Raw genomic sequence first — 23,343 nt, 5'->3', positions numbered from 1 at the left:
AATATCATATAGTTCAGATATTTTTTTGGCGTTGTATATGTATTAAGTTGTGATTTTTTGTTTTATTTAGTTGGGATTTAGGAGGTGGTAACGCTACAATTATAAGCCAAAAGACTATTTCACATAATATCTGGACTAACCTACGTTTATTGAGAGATGAAATGCGCGTAGAGATGTTTTTTAATCAACGTCGTGTTGCCATGGGAAGCAGTCCTTCGCTTCAAAAAATTGCGAACCTACATACTACATTTACTGTTGGAAAAGTTGATAAACTATTGCCAAACAAAAAGTAAGTTTGATTACTGTCGTTTTTATATATATTATTTTAACTTGAAGTCTTGAATTAACTTATTATTATTTTTAAACATCTTTTTATAACAGGCATCATCCAGCAGTATATACGCCATTCAAAGGTTGCATTAGGAAAATTGAAATTGAAAATAACAACCTTAAATTCAGTAAGCCGGAACCAAAATTAATTATAAGTAACGATGTTACATCATGCAAAGGTAATTATTATAAAAATGCACACAAATACATAAACACAATTTCATAAAGAAGCGTTGGTCTAGTTCTTGCTCCCTTTTTCCCTACTTTTTCTCTTTTTATTCCCCACAATCCTCCACTCCTTTTTTTCAAATTAAAAAATTTAATCTTTCTATAAAATTTATTTTAAATGTTATTTGCATAGTATTTATTTAATATAAATAATATTTGTTTAAAAAAAAATTTTTCTTCTAATTTTTCAGAAGTTTTAAAAAAACTCCTTAAAAAAACTTTAAAAAAACTCCATAAAGTACGCAACGCTAATTTTTATTAATATGCAAAACAAAAAAGATCAAACGTTTTTTTTTCGCAGAGCCTTTAGTTAAGTAAAAAACCAGAAAGCTCATTAAGTGAAATGAAAATCACCGCGTAAAAGAACTTAAGATCTCCTACTTCTGTTTTTTAAATAAATTTAGCGTTGCGTAATTTATGGACGATCTCTTAATATTACTGATTTTATAAAATAGTTTTCTAGGGGGAAATAAAACTATTAATTTCAATCGAAGTCTAATTCGTCATATAATTTTGAATACTTTATTATCTTCAAAAAAATTAAATAGAGGTGGGTTTTTTTTATGTTTGAGAAAGATTGTTCTTTTCGAGAACGTTCAGACATATAGCAAACTTCAAGCTTGGTTAAGTTAAGGGTTGTCAGGCGCCCGGCTTTTACGGAGGAGAATAAAGGAGAATACCAAAACTGTAAAAATAAATTTTTTTTTAGTGTGTTCTCCTTCGTAAAAGCCTGCTTATATCAAATAAAAATTCTTTGCGAAAAGTTGCTGTGATTTGAGCCTTGGAACAACTCTAAGTCTTCCTTTTTAAACCTTAAATATGAGGGCAAGAATTTACTGTGTTAAATCTAATACTATTTTAAACTAAGTTTATATTCACCGATTTCGAATTTTATCAAATAATATTTTAATGTTAGAAAGTTTATAAAAGTAAAGTTTATAACTTCTCATCTTAAGGGGTTTGGAGTTCTTAAGAAATGCTGCCGTGATCCCTGTGTATCAAATAATAAATTTATTTGTTATAATAATTATAAATTCCCTGCAGTCATTAAAAGCGGAATTTGTTGAAAGGTTTTTTTAAATAATGTCAAAAGTTCCCTTCAAAAAATAAAATTTCATACATACTACTTTAATAAAATTGCATACATACAAACATAAAAAAAAATTATAATAAATTTATCTTTAGGATGCTCAAAAAACATGGCACTTTCATTTGTTGTCGAAAACTCAAACCTTTTTGGAAGTGATGCATTTGAAAACGCAAAGCAGTTTATAACGGCTTCAATCGAATATTTTGATTCTAAAATAATGCAAGTAAGCGTGGTTGATTTTAACACAGTTGCCAGTATAAGAGTAGCGTTTAGTGTGCGAACTGTCGAGGAAACTCGACGTTTAGTTGATCACCTAGAACATGCAAATTCCGACGGATATAAGGTATCTAGTGCTCTTCAACTAGCTGAGGAACAATTTTCTTTAGTGAGTGCAACATCCAAATTCGTTATTTTAATTGCTAGAGCCGAGTCGCTAGATAGTTATGAAATTGACCGCGTTGCAAAACTAAATAAAGGTTTTGAGGTAAATGGAGTGTCGCTTATTATTGTTGCCATCGGTAACGAAAATGTTGCTTCACAACTGACAAAAATAATTCAAAGTAAAAATATATTCATTGCGGATACTCCTGAAAATATCTTTGGTTCGGTTGTAAAGTTTCGCGAAAACATTTGTGAGCAATCAAAAAACTTTTAGCATGTACTTCTAAATAGGATTGGCTCTCATTTTTTATTTTTAAACATTTATAAGTTATATAGAGTTTATATTAAAAATTTTAATTCATCTAGTTCGGTATAAAACAAAATATTTTTTATGCTTTTTCTCATGCTCAACATTTATTTAGCGACAAGAGGCGCGCCAGTGGAATCATTTGTTTGGGTAAAAATAAAATTGTTCGCCGATTTGCTTAATTAAGCACGATAAATATGCTTTACCTAAACAGTTTACAACTTCTATCTTGTTTTCTAATATAATCTTTAACGATATAAATATGTTTGAAATAGTGGTCTGGATAGGAAGTTGTTTAAAATATAGGAAGTTTTATAAAAAAAAAACTCCTTTTTTTTTGCATGTTTTGCTTTTGAATTTTAAGTGAACTTTTCGAATGGAAGAAACATTTATTGGCATTCGCCATCGTCCAAGTCAGAAAGTTTTTGATGAAAATCTTAAAAAAGAAACACAACTCGGTAATGAAGAAAAGGCATGTGAAGAAGAAGAGAGTAAATTTAACTCAGCATTATCAAATCTTTTAACAGAAGACAACTGGAAAATTGTTTCTAATGGAAAAGGAAAATATAACGTGATTTTTAAACCTTCATTAAACTTTAAAGAGAGAATTGATATCTTAGAAATTCTTTTGGAAGATATTCGTGAGAGATACATGGACTTAAAAGTTGAATACCAAAGATTAAAAAGAATATGCCTTCGACAGAAGAAAAAAAGGAGATTAGGCTCTTAAAAAATACAATTAAAATTTCCTGCACTTTTTATACTGATTTTCAATTAAGATTTAAATTAGCTGGTTTGTGTATTTTGTCATCGAAAATTGAACAATTTTTAAGCTTGAGTAAGAAAAAAAGTTAAAGCTAGAATTTACAAATGCTAAAGAAAAAAACTTCAAGTTTAATGACAAATTTCCAAGGTTGAGTATTTTATCGAACTACCAAAATTATATTTTTATTTAAATTAATAATTTTAAATAAAAAATAAATTTCAGAAGACAACTTAAAAAGCTAACTTCCTACGAAAACAAGGCAATTAATTCTTATAACTCTCTCAAATACATAATTTTGTTAAAATATTATTTGTAAGTGTTCTCTTTCACTTTTTGATGATCTATTATGTTACTAATATCATTTTTTTTAAACTAAGAATTCAATTGTTTACCTATAGCGTCTTAAGCTGTCTTGCATGTTCTGTAGGGTGGGCCAAAAAACTCTTTTTTTTTGTTTTTTGTTTCGGTCTACCGTAAGAAACTTGCCTCCAAGGCACAGTGGGCCAGAATTCACTTTTACTGGACAAAATTCATAACTAATTTAATATTAGGGCAGTATTGACTAAAATTAGGATGATTAATAATATCAAGGTGTTATTTTTTTAATTCGTTGCTATGGATACTAAATTTTGGATAGCAAAAATCTAGTTTTGGTATTTGCAGATATTTTTACGAGTGCTATGTTTACCAAATTTTACATAAGTACCGATATGAGGTCGCACTTTTTAAAAAAGTGAATATATTTTTTATTTAGTTGCTATGTATACCTAATTTTGCTTAGCAGCAACTAACTTTTATTAGTTGCATATGTTTTATTTGTGCTATGTACACTTTTTAGCAGGTGTTTTATTATGAGATCCTCGCTCGTGAAAAGGAAAACTTATTCAAGTTTAATATGATTAACTAGTGTTATTACACGTGCTATTACACATTGCAAAATAAACTTGTTTTCATGTTGAAAAAAATTATATTCTCGCTTAATTAGTTTTTCTAATTAGCAGATTTTACAAGCGTCTACAGAATTTTTAAAATTTGTCATATTGTTGTCATGCATTCACAATCACCAAAAATCTTTGACAACGTATGCTACTACTAGTAGTACAAGCTTAACAAACAATAACTCACAAGAATTTGAAGCTAACAAAGTTGTAACTTTTCTTTCCTTTGTTTTTAATGATGACTTTTGAAATGATAATGTAGGTCTGCCGAGTTTTTTTATTTTTACTATCCTTCATTAATGTGGTATTAAAATCATTTTCAAGCCAAACTGAATTCTTTCTAATAAACTTTGCACTGGTTAGTTTACTATAAATCCATCTTTTACCATAATCAAAATAAATAAACAAAATTGACTCTCAAACTTTTTGCTTTGAAACTCCAAATCTTGTTCTTTAATAAAGTCGTATACAAGTCAAATAAATTAGTGAATTTTGCTTCTAGTGACATTCATTAAGCCTTAATAAAAACTTTTCAATATCTAAAATGAGTAGTCACAACCAAACTAACCAAAATAGATTGTTAAATCCATTTGGTTTGACAAGCGCTAAATTAATAAGAACAAAATTTAAATTAGGATATATATATATATATATATATATATATATATATATATATATATATATATATATATATATATATATATATATATATATATATATATGTATGGACCTAGACCGTTAGCAGAAAAACACCCCCAGACCATTACATTGTCTCCACCATGCTTCACGGTCTTTGGAATACAACGTCTTGGTTGGATGTGGACTGTATTGATGTAATGAAACACTTGTTGTATTTCACTTCTTGTATTGATGTTCTTCGATAAAACACTTTAATAAAACTCACTTCGATAAACTGTCTTGATAATACTGACTGATTGACTTCCGTATACTGACTGAATTACATGTCAATTTACATGTCTCTTATATAGTAAAATGAACCTGTGTGAACCTGTTCTGGAAGATTCTAGATGCTTCTTTTCGATGCCTCTGGAAGCTTCTGGATGCGTCTGGATGCTTCTGAATGTTTCTGGATATTTCTGGATGCTACTGGATGCTTCCAAATGCTTCTTCTGGAAACTTCTAGAAGCTTCTGCATGCTTCTGGAAACATCTGGAAACCTCTAGATACTTCCTTTAATTATTAAAAAACTTCTGTGACGTTGACACGGACCAGACTTAAGAAAATAAAACAAACCAAAAAAATTGCACTTGTTTTGTCCGCTGCAAAATGGCACTTGTCAACAAAATTTTGCCTGTGTGCTGTCACCTGTCAGCTGATTGCTCATGTCATGGCATGCTATGACTCCAGACTCCTGAACTGTTTGCTGAGGTAGTATAGTTCGTTTCGTTTTTTAAGGAACACTTTTTAGCATCGTTCGATGTTGGTTGCAAATGTTTTGTCCAATACTGTATATATATATATATATATATTACTGTTCACTAATATGTTTAGTATGAGTGAGACCGTATTATATGTTTTCCGCGTTTTTTAAAATTTTGTGCAAATAAAAACTTTTGATCGCATTTACAGATTTTTTGTTAGGTAAAAGAGTTCAAACCTAAAAGAAAACCAAAGTGGCGCCTAGTGGCAGTCAGATTTATGAAATTATTAAAGCAAATATATATAAGCTTTAAAATATCTGAGTATAAAAGCAAGATGTAGCAATAAAAAATATATATTGTCAATTAAAAGCAAAAGTTAGACTTTAAAATATAACATATTAAGCATATTTACAATTGCTATAAATATGTTAATTACTTACCAATTTTAGTCTAACAACTTTTAAAATCTAGATAATACATAGAGTTATAATATAATATTTTAAAAAGCGCAAAATTTTATGTAAATATTATTTATTTCCATCGATTTTTTAAACAACATTTTTCTCTTTATAATTTTTTTTTTTCTAATTTACATTTGCGTCTACTTCAACCCCAGCATTGTGTATATAAACGGTTTTAAATTGTTTTATAATATCTTTATAATGGTTTGAAACCATTTAGAAATCAAAATTCTGATTTTGGTTTTTATACTTTTGTCCAGTCACTGGCCCACTGTGCAAGGTAACTAAGAATAATGCAAAAAATAATACGAATATTTTACGTATATATAATATATATATGTATATACATATATATATATATATATATATATATATATATATATATATATATATATATATATATATATATATATATATATATATATATATATATATATATATATATATATATACATATATAATCTAAATATTTAGAAACTAAAATGAAAAAATTTATGTAGCAATATCATAAAATATATCAAAGAAAATTGTAAGTAACATTGTAGGTAACATCAAAAGTAAATATTTCAATGAAAGTATGATAAAGACATTGAAATTCTTTATATTGACTTTGCTCTTTTGTTAAATGATCTAGATTTTTAAATTTATGGTGCTAATTTAGTTTAATAACTTCAAAAAGTGACAGAAAAAATCTACAATAAAATCCGTAAGTACTAAATAACGTCTTAATTTAGATTTGAATTGCGGAAATATTTTTACTTTAAAATATTTCCGCAATTCAAATTCTGGTGCATGCGCATACAATATTGCCGTGAGTTAAGTATGTATAAAGGAAAAATATTATCATTTTTTTAAAGATCTTATACCTAAAAATGCTTTTGCTTTATACATCAACGCAATGTTTACTGAAAGTTTTTTTTCAAGAATGCTTATATGTTTCCTCTATGATAAATTTTCGTCTAAAATAAAATTAACACCTAAAAAGTTTACAGTTGTTTGTCTAGTAATATTTAAATTATTAATTTTAAGATTGGGTAATTTTAGTTAAACTTAGTTTTGTTAAAGTTAAGTGAAAGTTAACTTTAACAAAACTATTGTTTTTTATTCCATAATGCTAAAGATTTTTTAAAAGAATGACATGGTTGATTGTGTCAAAGGCTTTAGACAGATCAATAAAGACTCCAAATGTAAAACGGTCATCGTTGAAGGCATTGGTTACATGAGTTACTAATTCGGTCAAAGCGTGATCAGTTGAATGATTTTTTTTAAAGCCAAATTGCTTGTTGTACAACATGGTATTTACTGTTAAGTAGCTGTTTAGTCTATTATACATTATACGTTCGAGTAACTTTGAAAAGCATGGTAAAACTGATAGTGTTTAGTAATTTGAAGAATCCGTGTCATCGCCAGACTTAAAAATAGGCAAGACTGGTGCAATTTTTAATTTTTTTGGATCAGATTGAAGAGAAAGATTAAAAATGTGATGTAAAGAGGTTTCTATAATATAAAATAATTGCTTTGACAATATTAATGCTAATACTATCAAAACCTATACTTGTGTTGTTTTTAAGATTATCTAGAACAGATCGCAAATTACTATTATCTAGTTTAGATTCGTCCATGACCTTATCATATGTTTTAAATAAGAGTTCTACGATGATGAACTTGATGGAATTTTTTCAGCAAAATTTGGACCAATATTGTTATTTAGATTTTCCACTTCTATTGACTTGTCATACATTATTTTAACATATACTAAGAGTTTTTTTGGCTGAATACTTATTCCATTATTTTTTCTGCCAATAATTTCTTTAATTACGCTGCGCGTCTTTTTGGCATTTCCGTCAGTTTTTTTTAACAACTTTGAATAGTAAATTTTTTTTGATTGTTGTTTAGTTTTTTCAAATATATTTTTATAAAGTTTATAGTTCGTTTCATTTTTATACGTTTTTTTTTAAGAACTTTTCATACAACTTTTTTTTTCTTTAAAGGTTTTAATAAATTTTTAGACATCCAAGGAGCTTGATGTGACTTGGTATTTATAACAATTTTTTTCTCAGGAAATGCTTTTTCATATTGCCCACAAAAAAACTTAAGAAATAGTTCGTAGGCATTATTTACCTCTACCGATTGTATTATAAGATCCCAATCAACGTTATTTTTTAAAAGGTGTTGAAAATTTTGTAAGGAGAATTGATCTGCCGCTGTATATTATAAATTTAAAAGAAATATTATTAATTGTTATATTGTTTGTCATTAAAAAAAGTAGGAAAATGATCAGATAAGTCTGTTTTAATTATACCTGTGAAAATATAGTTGTTATAAAAGTTGTTAGTGATTATGTTAAGTAAAGTAGTAAGTAACTTAGTTATTCTGATTTTATTTCTTTTTTATTCTTGTTTATTGTTAGAATATTATTAAGTTGAAGAAGTCTATAAAATGCTTCATTTTATTTGAAGCTTGTCTTAACAAGTCCTAACTGATGTTGCCAACATCATGAACATGCCCCAGTGGGCACAGTACATTTTTTAAACGTTCTTTGAACGTTTTTATTGGGTTTAAACCGTATAAAAACGTCCAAAGAACGTTTTAAAAACGTACCGTGCCCACTGGGGCTTCCGTTCTTTATTGACTAAAGTTAAAAATGTGTTTAAGTGAATTTTAAATATATATTAAGCTATCGGATGGTTTTCTGAAAATAGCAGTCTGTTTCAATGTCATTATCACAAATACTTTCATTAGAAAATTTTTTTTCCAGTTTTGCTCCATTTTTATACATGGTTATAAATAAAAAGTAAAAGTAAAAATCATCTTTCCGATTGTTTAAATTTGCCTTTCTTGGAGGAATATTTTCTTTACTTTTTGTTAACTTTTGTTATTTAAATACAATTTGCTTGAAAAATTAGGCATCGAGGATTTCGAGTTATGTGTAGCACTTAAAATGCCAACTCTATTGGAGCCTGCTACTATTTGTAAAACTTCTGTTACAAGCTTCATGCATCGCTCAATTGCTTGGGTGTGACATGGATTCATGCATCGCTCAATTGCTTGGGTGTGACATTCAAAGTTTCAGTCAGCCGCTGTTTCACCTGGTTAGATTTTTGACTAAATATCTTTATCAGAGACTCTTCGCAGCAAAGACTCTTAGCAGGTGGTGGTAAAAGCGTGGCATTCATCACCTTTTTGTAGTCAGTAACAAATAAATTTATTTTCGGCGTTGAAAACTCCTGATAAATTTTCTTTGATAAATTTTATTAGCAGTCTTCAAGTTTATTCGGCTTCTTGCCTTTATAATTAAAATCCAAATAAAATTAAAAGTTAAAAATAAATTTACTTTATTACAAATATTAAAGAAAAAATGGCTTCAAACTTAATGGCAAATTTTTAAGGTATTTATTATGTAAAGTAAGTATTTCGTTGAACTACTAAAATTATAATTTTGTTCAAATTAACGTCAATTTAAAGTTTATTTTAAAAAACCATGATGAGCAACCGTGGTGCAGTAGTAGCGCAATTGCCTCAGAATCAAAAGATCCGTGGTTTAAACCGCACCTCTTGGCAAGTTTTGTGACTTCGGTTAGGAAGGAAGCGTGAATTATTAAATGCTCATCCTATTAAATGTTCATCCGCGGTGCTCCGTGATAAGACCATAAGGACTCCTTGGGGCACCTAAACAAAATTAAAAAACAAAACAAAACAAAAAAACACAGGTTAACCATGTTTATGAAATTGCAAATATATTACAATCAATTACATGAAATTGCAAATATATTACAATCAATTACATTTCTATTTGATTGCAATGTATTTTAAAGAGTATTTAAGAAACTTTTTAATCAAATACAATACAAATACGTCAATTTAGCCTATTTTTACCAAACTTTACGATACAAATATAAATTCAAATACGTATTTGACCCCAACCCTGATTTTTACATGGTGATACAATAACAGTAGTGTTTTTAAAAAAATCACTTTTTTTGAAAAATTTTCAAATCTTTTACATTTTTTTTTTCATGAAATTTCTTAACATTATCAACTAATCAAAACAAAAATATGTCAAAATGATTTGTTGCTGCGGGAAACAAACTAATTTTGCAGTGCATTGTGTGAATACACAAATTTATTAGGAAAATGATAATAATCAAACATTTATTCGAGCTTTCAAGTACGATGTGCTATCTGCAGACGTAAATTAATCATAATAATTTTTTTACATTATCGTTAGGTACGCTCTAGGCAAATTTTATAAATCAAATTTATAAACCAAAAAAAAATCAGTTAATTCTAATGTTCTCGTATTTATTCGAATTAAAATTATTCTCCTCTGGGGATATTGCCTTATCAAAATGAATAAAGTACATACAATAACACCGGGAGGGAAGGGGGTGGCCGGGGGGCCAGCGATGCATGCTTCTCCCCCCCCCCCCTACACTTTTTTTCTGAAGGACATTTTTTTTTTCAAAGAGTATTCTAAATAAAGTGGAATTTTTTTAAAATTGACAACTGTGCCTCTCTCCACTTCGAAACTCGTGTCGTCGGTGCTGACATATACTTTAAAATTTGTATTTACTCTATGAATTCTCTTTAATTAATTTAAAGTTTTGATTTGCACCTGACCTAAATATAAATTTTTGCAGAAAATAATAAAGACATTATAGGATTTATTCTACTGTGAATGCAAAACCGTTAATTATAATTACCTATTGTATGCTCTATACTATTTTTATTTAAATGGAAGGACAAATTCAAAAATTTCCGTAACCCATTCAAATTTTTTTTATTGGTGTTTTCAAAGTTCAACGATTTGATTAAAAATCAAAATAGTTCTACAAAATTGTTTGATATTTTTACTAAGATTTATAAGAGAGTACCGTTATTTTTTTTTTACTACTTTTAAAAAAAAATCTGATTATTATGGTGCTCCGAAGATACCTAATTGTCTTGTCGCAGAGAACCATGATAGAGCATTTAACAAAAAAGTTCACACCATAGTATGATAAAAAGACTAGCTGAGATGGTACCAAGCGGAGCAATATCTTAATGACAGGATTAGGTTCTGAACAAGATTAGGTTCATTTGTTTTCTTTAAGTGAACATTATCCGCACCTTATCTCAGTATAAATAAAACATTACGTAAAAGAATATATTAAATGGTTTATTATACTATAGTTTAACTAAGAAGTTAGGAGCTCTTGATATTGTATGCGGAATCCCTAATAAGTTATCATTAAATTGTGAAAAAACAAGTTTTACTCTCTTCTATAAAATGAGATATTTGATTATTTTTCCGTTAAAGTTGCCAAAACCGTCAATCAATAAAATTGAAATAAATCGAGTAAATCATACAAAGTTTTTATGAGTAATGTTTGATGTAAACCTATCATGGAGAAACCTTATTAGTCTCATTGAAACTAAAGTATCTTCTGTTACAAGTGTATTATTTAATTCTAGCGCCTTTCTTGATTATAAACTGCGCAAAATGCTTTACTTCAGTCTTGCTCATTGTCATCTCTCTTACGCTAATATAATTTGGGCAAACACAAAACTAAATTAATAAGATTACAGAACTTACAGAACCACGCATGTAAAGCAAACCACACATGTAAAGTAAACCACGTATCTAAAGTAATTAACTATATTAAGTATTTTTTGATATTTTAACATCGGTTTTTTCTCAAAAATACAATATTCGGTCATATAACAACCATAGTTATTAATTAAACAGAGTAAAAACACAAGTGTCAAAATTTTCAATTATGACAAGGTCCATCATTATGGAATCAATTGAAAAATAACATTATAAAAAAATTAAAAAACACTTTCTTTTTTAAACGAAAAATGATGCTGCATCTCCCAAATTTCTGACATATAATATTTGACATGCTAAACCATGTTTACTTTAAATTTGTTTGACTAAATATTTAGTATTTCTATTGCAACGGTGTTTTTAATGTATATTCTTCACGTAGTATTTTTCACAAAATATTTTTTATTGTAAACTTACAAAATCCATATGAGTTTTACAAGTTATTGTTAAAAGGGCTCTATGAAAAGATTGTGGTGACACCAGTAACCCGTATCTTCTTTAAGCCCCTGTCTGTTATTATATTTATTATGTTTGTCTGTTATTATATTTATTATGTTTGTCTGTTATTATATATATATTATATATATTTATATATATTCTTTGTGCAGCGTAAAAGATTCATTGTAATTTAGTTATTTATTTTTTTGTTTCATTGTAATTTAGTTATTTATTTTTTTGTTTCATTGTAATTTAGTTATTTATTTTTTTGTTTCATTGTAATTTAGTTATTTATTTTTTTGTTTCATTGTAATTTAGTTATTTATTTTTTTGTTTCATTGTAATTTAGTTATTTATTTTTTTGTTTCATTGTAATTTAGTTATTTATTTTTTTGTTTCATTGTAATTTAGTTATTTATTTTTTTGTTTCATTGTAATTTAGTTATTTATTTTTTTGTTTCATTGTAATTTAGTTATTTATTTTTTTGTTTCATTGTAATTTAGTTATTTATTTTTTTGTTTCATTGTAATTTAGTTATTTTATTTTTTTATCTGAATAGCAAAATATATGTATTGTAAAAAGGAAAGAAAAAAAACCCACTGAACTAAGGCTTTGGATTTTAAATACTTTGGATTTATAATAAATTACCATTCTGGCACAATTAAACCATATATATTTTTTCTCTTATTAAATACTCATATTAATTTAATGAATTTAAAATGTTAATTCCGTACATCGTTTTTCATGCTTTAAACTTACTTAAAACCAAATATTCTTTCATCATTAAAGCTTATTTAATCTAGTATAAGTAATCTCGTCTTTTGAAAAATGGTTAATGATTTTATTAACAACAGGCTATTTTTTGACCTATGTTAAATAAAGTATCAGATTTTTTTTAAGTTTGACTTACCTGCTACAAATGTTCTTGAATGATTGTTATCCCTTGCTTGCAACACTCAGCTTTGCAATTACATAAGTAATTTAAATATCATTATTTAACATATCACCATTTTTTAGTTGCATATAAATACTAATTTTGCTTTATCGATGCAACCACATATTCTTTAACTACAAAAAAGTTTATTTCTGTCGTGGCTTTCGGTTACACATTTAGATGATGTTGATAACCCGTCTATTTTTTCTTTATAAGCAAATTTAGTTATAAATACAATACAGTCAAGTATTCGATCCAATATTTGTTGTATCGTTTCTATAATCAAGTAGTTATGAACTTTTTTTTGTGAATAACTGACAGCAAAAAAAAATTGTTTTGTTAAAAAGTTAATTCTATTTTGTTTATCAGTTTATCATTTTCTATATCTAAGTTCATGGTTAAGTTAAATGAGAAGATTTTGCAAAAAATTGCATTGACTTGAGCTTGGAAACTAAAATACTCCAAAAAGTAAATGTTTTAAAGATCAAAGTTTATGATCATGTGATTTTTTAGCAAAACCTTTCCATTTTACATAGAAGTTTAGAGTTCGAACGGCCATTTAAATTGAACAAATTATTTGGTGCCTTTAGAATTTTGTATTAAGGATTGAACTTCTAAAATTCGAAAACCTTTTGTAATTCGAAACTATTTTGACCCTTCTTAAAGATTTGAATTAAATGAGTTAAAATATTTAGTTACAGGTTATACTAAATCTCCAAAAGCTTTAAAAAAAATTGTAACGGGTGCTTTAAAACAAAGTTTTGCTTCAGTTCTATGAGAAAGTTAGAAACAAATTCCACAATGAGTGTGGCTACTAATGACTTGGATACAAATCTACAAGAAATTTCTTTTACAAACAATTTAAAGGTACAAAAAAACTGACAATTCAAGCTCTATTTTTCCATACTTTGTTTTTATAAAGAATCAGCACAAGATGAAATAAATATAAAGCACACAAGAGGAACGTACGAAACAGCTTTTTAAGCATGTCATAAAATTTCTGGTGGATATTAAAGCTTTTTTTTTTTTAAAGTTATTAAAGTGCTCCAGGAAGACCTAACGGTCTTATCACAGAGCACCTCCGAAGAGCATTTAGCCAGGAGGTTCACACCCTCATTCCTTACTACGAATTACTTGGTTCTGAGCCAAACCACTGCGCCACGGCTGCCATTTTTTTAAAGAGTGGACCTGGTTGGTCACTTCCAAACGCTATGCAATGACCGAGTAAAGTTATTTGATCGAGTAAATAAATTCAAACAAGAACTGCTATCTCAATCAAAAATGGCTGGTCTGGGGTAAATGATTCACGCAAATAAAGTTAACTACTTCAACGTACACGCAGCAGAAATTTCTTATTAAGAAATATTTTTCTTAAAATAAATGTTTGTCTAAGAATGTTCAAAAACAAGAAACTTATTTATTTTAAGAAATAAATTTCCTAAAACTTTGGACATTGGATTTACGATTTTGCTGTGAATCTTAAAACAAGAAATATATTTCTTGTTTTAAGAAACAAATTCAAGAAATATATTTCTTGTTTTAAGAAACAAATTTTTTTTTAAAAGCAAAAGAAACCAAGCAATTAATTTAAATTAAAAAATTCCTTCTTTTAAGAAATCATTCAGAAATGCTTTTAGCTGAGCGTGTATTTATAATAGCTGAAAATGAAACACTAGCCGCTGATGTTTTATTTGTTGAATTTTAAACTTTTAAGTTGAATATTTAGCCAGGATAATCGTTATATTCGGAAGCTTAAAGTGGATTCCAATCCAGTTGTATGGTGAAAATAATAGACACGTATAAATTTTTGAAAAAGCGGCCGTTATTACGAGTCACAGCATTTTACTAAATAAAGCAATAACTAGACGTTGAAAGTTAGTAAGACTTTTTGACTCCTATAAAAAATAAAGTAAAATATTGATTTGGGCTCTATTAATTACCATGGTCCACCGTGGTGAGTGTTCTGTTCTCTTATTTGTTAAGTTTTGACAAACCTCACAAATTTTATTTATTTATTAAAAAATAATCATCAAATAACTATTAAAAAATTATCTTCTAAAAAAAAAGAATAAAATGTACATCAAAAACGTTGTAATGCAATCCAAAAAAAAAAAAAAAAAAAAAAATACTTTATTATAAATTTAAACCCCTTCTTATTAGCGTACTAAATTATTGCATAACCTAATTAATTATAAATTATTGCATAATTTAATTGTATGAAGGAGAAATTTGCTTCTCCTCTATTTAAATTATATAAATTATTAAAAAAAGGTTATTTAAATAAAGTTAATTAAATATAGCAAAAGCAACAAAAAGCTAAAAACTAAGCGGCTTGATGATCGTGAGTCGTATGTACTTTGGAAGATTGCTTACGTTTTTCAAAATATTTCAGAACAGTATAAAGAACTCCGCCGATGGCGTTTAATGTTATGCCCGCAACTACCATAAATGTGATAGGTTGTCCACCAAACGTTAAAAAGCCAACTAAAGTTGTAAGTACGCCTTTAATGACACCAATAAGACTAAAAAAATAATCAATAGAATTACAAAAATATGAAACAATCCATAAAAAAAAACAAGCCTTAATCAAAATGTTATCAGGCAACTTAGATCGAAAAGCAACAATTCAATTTAATTATATTTTTTCTAAGCTTTCTAAAACAGTTATAACATTTATTCCAATTAACATTTATTTACAATAAGTTCAAGGTCTGAGGGGAGAGGGGCCCAAAATTGATTTCAAAAAAAATATTAAATTATTTTATTTTTATTTTATTTTTAAAAATTTTGAGGCAAAGAAAAGCCTTTGGCCCCTCTTACTTTTTTAAGAAACTTAAAACGATTCGTGGAAACTTTCCCGCTATTAAAATCATGTTCACGCTATCAAACGCTATTAAATAATTTATTATAATCTTATTAAAAACGATCGAAAACAAAGTTTTAACTAATTATATCCATTAACGGAGAAAAGGATTGAAACTAGAAAATTGCGCTGAAGTGCTTTCAAAAAGATTCCGATTTATTACCTGCTAGATAGATTTGCATCTATTTTGCTATAATTGCAAGAAACTTGAAATTGAAGAAATTGGAATTGCGTCATTGAGAACTATGATACTAATGAAGAACATTTATTTTTATTGGTTCCATAAAAATAGCACATCTAAAGTAGTAACCAGTATAAAGGGGTTTAGATGTGCTTTATTTTGGTACAGTGAAATTCTTCATACAGTTATAGACCAAATTCCTCATGCACCAGAAACTACTACTTATAAAATAATTTAAAGCAAGTTTGGAGCACTTGAAGACGGAGGATCAAACGCAAATTTAGCAACAAAACTTAACTGTTAAAAATCCAAAGCTTGTGACAGAAAGTTTATCAATTAAACGAATCTTTTAATTTGAAGATTATCCTAATGGATAACTGCATTTAAAACGTAAAAATGCAGTCAGACAGACATCCATTAGAATTATCTTCAATTCCTCCTAAAATAAAATTTTTTTTTTTTGAGAGAGAGAGAGAACATAGATTGTAACTAAAGCCCACACTGTCATCAAATACATACAGTATCGGACAAAACGAGTGCAACCAAATAATGCTAATTTAGTTTCTTTATATAAAAGTGCTGCATTTTTTCAATTTAGAGAAATAACTATGTAACTGTTTAGAGACAAAGTTCTTCAAGTTTTATTCATCACAAAGTTCATTATTTGTACACGAAAATTAATAAATTAATCAAAAGTATTAAAAAAAGTTGATTTCCTTCTGGACAAAACAAGTGCAATTCGACAAAATGTTGACAAAGCTGTATTTCGCTATCAATATTTCGTGGCGAGTCCTTTGTTGTTGATCACAGCCTTGCATCTTCGAGGCATAGATTCGATCAGGTGATCAATGAAACTTTGTGGAATCGCTGCTCAGGCCTTTTGGATTTGTTCAAACAGTTGATCCTTATTACGAACACCTTCACGGTTAATTCTGGGGTTTACGATCTCCCACAGGTTCTCGATAGGGTTGAGATCCGGAGATTGAGGCGGCCAATCCATCACCGATAGGTGGTTGTCTTGAAACCACTGCTTGACTACTTTTGCAGTGTGTTTCGGATCGTTGTCTTGCTGAAAAACCCATTTTATTGGCATATTCCATTCAGCATGAGGTAACATAACATCTTTCAGGATATTTTTATACATAAAACGGTCCATTATTCCATCGTTTCGATGTATTTGACCTAGACCGTTAGCAGAAAAACACCCCCAGACCATTACATTGCCTCCACCACGCTTCACGGTCTTATGGCAGTAACGTAAATCGAGGCGTTTTCCGGCCAATTGACATACACGGCAAATGCCATCGCTCCCAATGATGTTGAACTTCGATTCATCACTGAACAGAACAGTTCGCCATTTCTGCACATTCCAGTCAATATGAGATGCAGCAAACAGGAGTCTTTTCTTCTGGTTTTTAGTGAAATCAGCGGTTTTTTTGCAGGGCGTCGAGAAAACTATCCGGCTTCAACAGCACGTCGTCTGATTGTTTGGTCCGATACAGACAGCTCTAATTGCTTTTGTATCTCGACTGATGATATCCAGGGATCCTTCTTGACGGATCTGACAATCATAGAATCCTCTCTAGAAGTGGTGGAACGCGATCTTCCACCTTTGTTATCTGCTGCCAACTTCCCCGTAGAACGATATTTGGAACATAGTCTTGATACGGTCCATTTTTTCACGCGATATTTATCACAAATACTTTTTTGTGACATTCCACTTACGTAATCGCCAATAATTGTCTTTCTTAGTTCCAATCCAAGACTGTCGGGAGCCATATTTGCACTTGAAATCATAAAAATAATAAAAATAAATAATTACGCTTCTCAAGGCTTACCGTGTTACATTTACCTTGTGATGATACAATAATGCTCTGTGGAACACAACGTCTTGGTTGGATGCGGACTGTATTGATGTAATGAAACACTTGTTGTATTTCACTTCTTGTATTGATGTTCTTCGATAAAACACTTTGATAAAACTCACTTCGATAAACTGTCTTGATAATACTGACTGATTGACTTCCATATACTAACTGAATTACATGTCAACAGGTTCATTTTACTATATAAAAGACATGTGTCTTTTATATAGTAAAATGAACCTGTGTGAACCTGTTCTGGAAGATTCTAGATGCTTCTTTTCGATGCTTCTGGATGCTTTTAAATGTTTTTGGATACTTCTGGATGCTTCCAAATGCTTCTTCTGGAAACTTCTGGAAGCTTCTGCATGCTTCTGGAAACTTCTGGATACTTCCTTTAATTATTAAAAAACTTCAGTGACGTTGACACAGACCAGACTTAAGAAAATGAAACAAACCAAAAAAGTTGCACTTGTTTTGTCCGCTGCAAAATGGCACTTGTCAACGAAATTCTGCCTGTGTGCTGTCACCTGTCAGCTGATTGCTCATGTCATGGGATGCTATGACTCCAGACTCCTGAACTGTTTGCTGTGGTAGTATAGTTTGTTTCGTTTTTAAGACATGTAAAATTAGGAACACTTTTTAGCATAGTTTGATGTTGGTTGCAAATGTTTTGTCCAATACTGTACATGAGTTTATGATCACCAGACTGAAAAGCATGACATTACTCACCAAAAACATTATTTAAATACATGAATAAAATTTTCAATAGGTTTTTTGTCACAGAGTGAGCGAGCACCAAATCGAGGTATAAAAAACAGATGCTTCATCGGGGTATAAAAAACAGATGCTTATGAACAAAATTTGGGTCAGCACTGCAAAAAACTGAAGAACTGTACAATTGCATTTATGCATTTCAGTAACAACAGATTAAACCAGTATCCAACAGGTAAAACTTACATTTGAACATTTTTATACAAAAGTTTTAAAATTAGTTTAATATTATCTATTGATTGTTTATTGAATCAAATATTTATTTTAAAGTAAAACATGTCTGTACAAAAAAGATAAGTGTACCAAGAGAATCTAATACTTTTCAAATCTGAAAGAGATTGTAGCATACAGTGTACAGTCTTTGCTATAGCAAAATTCATGGATTCAAGATTCAAGAGGAAACTAAAGATTTGAAAAGTCAAAGCCAGAACTAACTGCTTTTGTATTCTTGTTTTTTCTCTTAAAGGTTTACTCCATAAAAATCCTCCTGAACAGGAGAAGGTAAATTTTTCAAGCCAGCTAATTAGCAGATCATCAAAGGTACAATAGCAAATTGCTTCAACTTTGATTAAAAACATCTATGTATCTTCAGAGTCAAACCTTGGTGAAGAAATCAATCTTTCACTTTGTTAGGTTTCTTATCTATTATACTGTAAAAAAGTGTGAAATGTACTTTATATTATCAGTAGCAGCCATTCTACAAGGTGTTCAATATTACTATTTGTAATGTATTTTATTATTTCATACATTTCATATATGAATAGTATGAAATGTTAAATTTTGTTACAGGAGGGTAATCCTTGGAAAACAAATTAAACAAGCCAGAAAAATATTAATTGAAAAGTTTCAGCTTCTTATGAACAAACTAGGACTTATAGTCAATATATAAATAAGCAGATGTTGCAGAGAATTCGAAAATGTTTTAAGATTACTACTGTACCCTTGCCAGAGATGGAAATGATTCAAGTAACCAAAGTTAAAATTTATTGACATGTTCAAACCTGAACAAAAGAGAGAAGAAGACAAGGGGGACAGGAACATAATCTGGGATCACTGGGGCTATCATTCTTGCATCTGCAGTTTATTGCAGATTGTCAAGAGCCTAAATCTGCATGAACGCAAATATTCTTTGGCAGACATGAAACTCATCAACATAATGTTGGGAATTTCGGTATAATCCAAATTTATTTATTTATTATTATTATTATTATAATCCAAATTGATACTTTTTACTCTATTTTAACACATGAACTACTTGATAAAAATGTAAATAAATGCCTAATCTCTTCTCTCTATATATAAAAGGCAATGTTTGTATGTTTGATGTTAGCTATAGGCGTTAACACCTCTGGACCAATCAATACCAAACTTGGTACAGGCACTAAGTAGGCCTGAGCGGTGGTTTTGGCCAGGTTTGGGCCACCAGCAACCCCTCCGGCCGCTGGGTTTGGGCCACCAGCGGCCTCTCCGACCCCAAGGTTTTTCTAGAAATTCAAAGAAAGTATTCCCAGACATTCAAAGAAAGTTTCCCAGACATTCAAAGAAAGTATTTAAACAACTTAACTCACATTAAACACAATGAAACTTGGAATAGATAAATTTGGTCCAGTTCAAGTGTGACAGAAACCCACACGAAGCGTATAAAATATTTTAGACTCACGAAGAAAAATATTCCTGTGCCCGGTGTAATGGTACATCAACTATTACTGGAAATCTCATAACTTTGATACCTTCAAATATTTGGTATAGACTCTATTACAAGGCTGGATTCCCACAGAAAAGAACGCAGGACTTTAAGGTGATTTTAATTAATATACCTTAACTGTGTCAAAAAGATCTTGTTTAAACTTTGATTTTAAAAATTTGAAATTTTGCCAGTTAATTTTTTTGCCAGTTAATTTTGACAAATATTGATTTTAATTAAAATTATTTTTAACTAGATTGTCCTGAAGACATGTTTGATCAAGGAAAAAGACAAATTAAGGTTGGTGTTAGATGTTATACCTTTTCCAGAACTTCATATGCTGATAGGTCTAGTAAATCACGTTATCATTCCCAACCAAATTGTGGCCTGAGTTTGAGATGTGGGTTATAAGCTTGGGATGTATAAAAAAAAGATATCGTGGCAGAACTTAAAAAGGAAATACTTCAAAACGGATACTAGAAAAATGCTAAATTAAACTAAATTGCTTGTCATCATTGTCAAGTATATCAGGCAAGAATATCAAGTATCTCAGTATTTTTCTAAACCTTACCAGTCTCTTTGGAGCTAAATAAATGAAACTATACAATTACTTCTACAACTGCTGTCCCTCATTCATACATTTACAACTTACATTTACATTCATACATTTACAACTTGTTTACAAGCATCTTGATAACAAGGTTGAGCTAATTTGCAAAATAAAGTATAAAAATCACAACACTGATATCATCATTAAATATTTAGGCAACACCATTTCGATACCCTGACATTTAGTAAACAACCAGGATTGATATTTGACCAGGGTCATGGCCAAGTTTGATAAAATATAGCAGAGGCAGGGACCGGGTTTGTGACTGGGGCTGTATAAATATTTATACATCCTAAAGTATATTTTTTTTAACCAAAATTCATGTTATACTTTTTATATATATGCATATGTAAACATCATTATGATCAACATGATCATCATAACCATCATTATTATCGATACCATCATCATCATCATCATCATCATCATCATCATCATCATCATCATCATCATCATCATCATCATCATCATCATCATCATCATCATCATCATCATCATCATCATCATCATCATCATCATCATCATCATCATCATCATCATCATCATCATCATCATCAACACCATCATCATCATCATCATCATCATCATCATCATCATCATCATCATCATCATCATCATCATCATCATCATCATCATCATCATCATCATCATCATCATCATCATCATCATCATCATCATCATCATCATCATCATCATCTTCTCTTTCAGCAAATACTACACCATATAAATACTAAAGTTTATATAAATATGAAAGGATATTGTATTCCAGCATCTAAATAAATAGCAAACATATATGTTTATATCCATAATATGAATGCATAAAGCGCATCTCAGAAGCTTTTATTCTTTCTGGACTAAAAGTTTGGAAGCTTTTATTCCAAAGTCAAACCTCATTCACTCCATATTTTTTACCATCTTGAGCAGTTGCTTTATTAATCATTTATTTCACCTTTTTTACAAGATTATCTCTCTTAAGAACAAATGTCCTTTTGTTATTTCAAGAAACCAATTTAAAAAGATCCTGTCTGATGTTAAGCTCTGTTATTCTCAGTTTACTAAATCTTATATCAGATGTTAGGTTCTAGAGACTTTTGGTTAATCTTCAACAATTTCATTAACTAAAGTAAGTCTAACATTTAATCTGATTAATTATACAATATTTATTAATATTCAAATTTTAAAAAGTGCTAAATAAGTGGTTCCGAGTTTTCAAAACTCTAGAAAACTCTTTGACTTCTCTACCTTACAATTAGTCTTCACTCTGTTATTAGTTTATTTATATAAAGGTTTTGAGATTATTAAATTATTTCCTACTAGCTGCAGTAATAAAGTTATTCTTGAAGGCCAACACTCTTCTTTATTTTAAGTAACTTTAAGGGTACCATAACGTATCTTGATGTACCCTTAAATCTTTGCTCCTGTATTTCTTATCTACAATATCAATCTTCATGAAAATTTAACATCTAAATCTATAATTTAAGTGGTTCTATTTGTTGACGACTCAACTTTATACTCTTGTCTTGACAAAAAATCTTCACTTTTTGATTGCTTAGAAGAAGCAGCTGATTTTTAATCTGATCTCTCTTCTGTAACAGCCTAAGGCTTGCTGTGGCTTACGGATTTAAATTCTGGACTAAAAATCTGCAATTTTTGTTAGCCAACAACTTTTCAAGTCTTCAGTTAACCATTTCCTAGTACTTTTACTTATTCTCTATTTTAAAGTAACTCATAACTTAGTAATGGTTGCTTGCAATCTTGTTGGAAGTAAATTATAGTTTGAAAATGTATAAATATATGCTAGTATTTAATAAATAGTAACTGTAAGCACAAAATTATAATATATAAAGTATTATAAATTTTTTTCTAGCCCCGGCTATCAACCCCTGCTAAATCTTATAGTTTAGCCGGGTTTGAAAAAAGTAGGGTTGGGTTTAAAAAAAGTCTCACTATCATAACTTTGTCCATGCACAATTTTCTTGTCTGGCCCACATCTTATTAAATCATTACATATTGCATAAAAAAGCGATTTACTGTCGATGGTATTAACTGCATAGAGACTAAGAAAATCTTTATGTATTGTAAAATTTTCAGAAACAGATCGAATACAGACAGACAAGCCTAATATCAGAATTTTCTCGAGTTTCATCACATATTATATTATAGCAAAAAAATTTCTTGATTTAATAGCATTAAGTACATTTCTTAGCATATAATTTGCTATTAGTTCTTTTTCATTATCAAGTCGTTAACAATATCATGACACATGTACTTACTGTTTGACAGCTAGCTCAATCAGGTGAATAATCTTTGCTCCTCATTAAGAGTAAATGATTAAGATTACCTTCAACTTCATCATTCCATTGAATAGCTAAGCCTTGTCAATTAATACATTTTAATGTAGAGATTACACAAATTAGGCACTCATAATACTCATCACATTGCTTATCATGCATTTCACTTTTTTGATTAGCTTCTTCCATTGAGACAAATGCATTTGAGGAAGGCTTGTCATGTAAAAGAAAG

The 23,343-nt window shown here is 29.2% G+C and overlaps 2 protein-coding genes across 3 annotated transcripts in view; one reads left to right on the top strand and one right to left on the bottom strand.

Annotated features, from left to right (window-relative positions):
* Window positions 1-2,412, top strand: part of LOC100208216 (uncharacterized) — a 137,312-nt gene extending 134,900 nt beyond the window's left edge. For both annotated transcript variants that reach the window (XM_065799082.1, XM_065799081.1), the window contains exons 90-92: window positions 71-289; window positions 382-509; window positions 1,744-2,412. In XM_065799082.1, the coding sequence (XP_065655154.1) occupies window positions 71-289; window positions 382-509; window positions 1,744-2,303 (907 nt within the window). In that variant the 3' untranslated portion in view covers window positions 2,304-2,412. The remainder of the gene's footprint in view (window positions 1-70; window positions 290-381; window positions 510-1,743) is intronic.
* A 12,470-nt stretch (window positions 2,413-14,882) lies between these two features.
* The window catches only part of LOC100197493 (uncharacterized), a 29,495-nt gene continuing 21,034 nt past the window's right edge, over window positions 14,883-23,343 (bottom strand). Inside the window, exon 7 of the mRNA XM_065799080.1 lies at window positions 14,883-15,368. Coding sequence (XP_065655152.1) covers window positions 15,170-15,368 — 199 coding nt within the window. The 3' untranslated portion in view covers window positions 14,883-15,169. The remainder of the gene's footprint in view (window positions 15,369-23,343) is intronic.

Source organism: Hydra vulgaris, chromosome 06, assembly GCF_038396675.1.
Source record: "Hydra vulgaris chromosome 06, alternate assembly HydraT2T_AEP".
Classification (NCBI taxonomy): domain Eukaryota; kingdom Metazoa; phylum Cnidaria; class Hydrozoa; order Anthoathecata; family Hydridae; genus Hydra; species Hydra vulgaris.
Note: the sequence above shows the minus strand (reverse complement) of the source record. Positions and strands in the feature narration are given on the sequence as shown.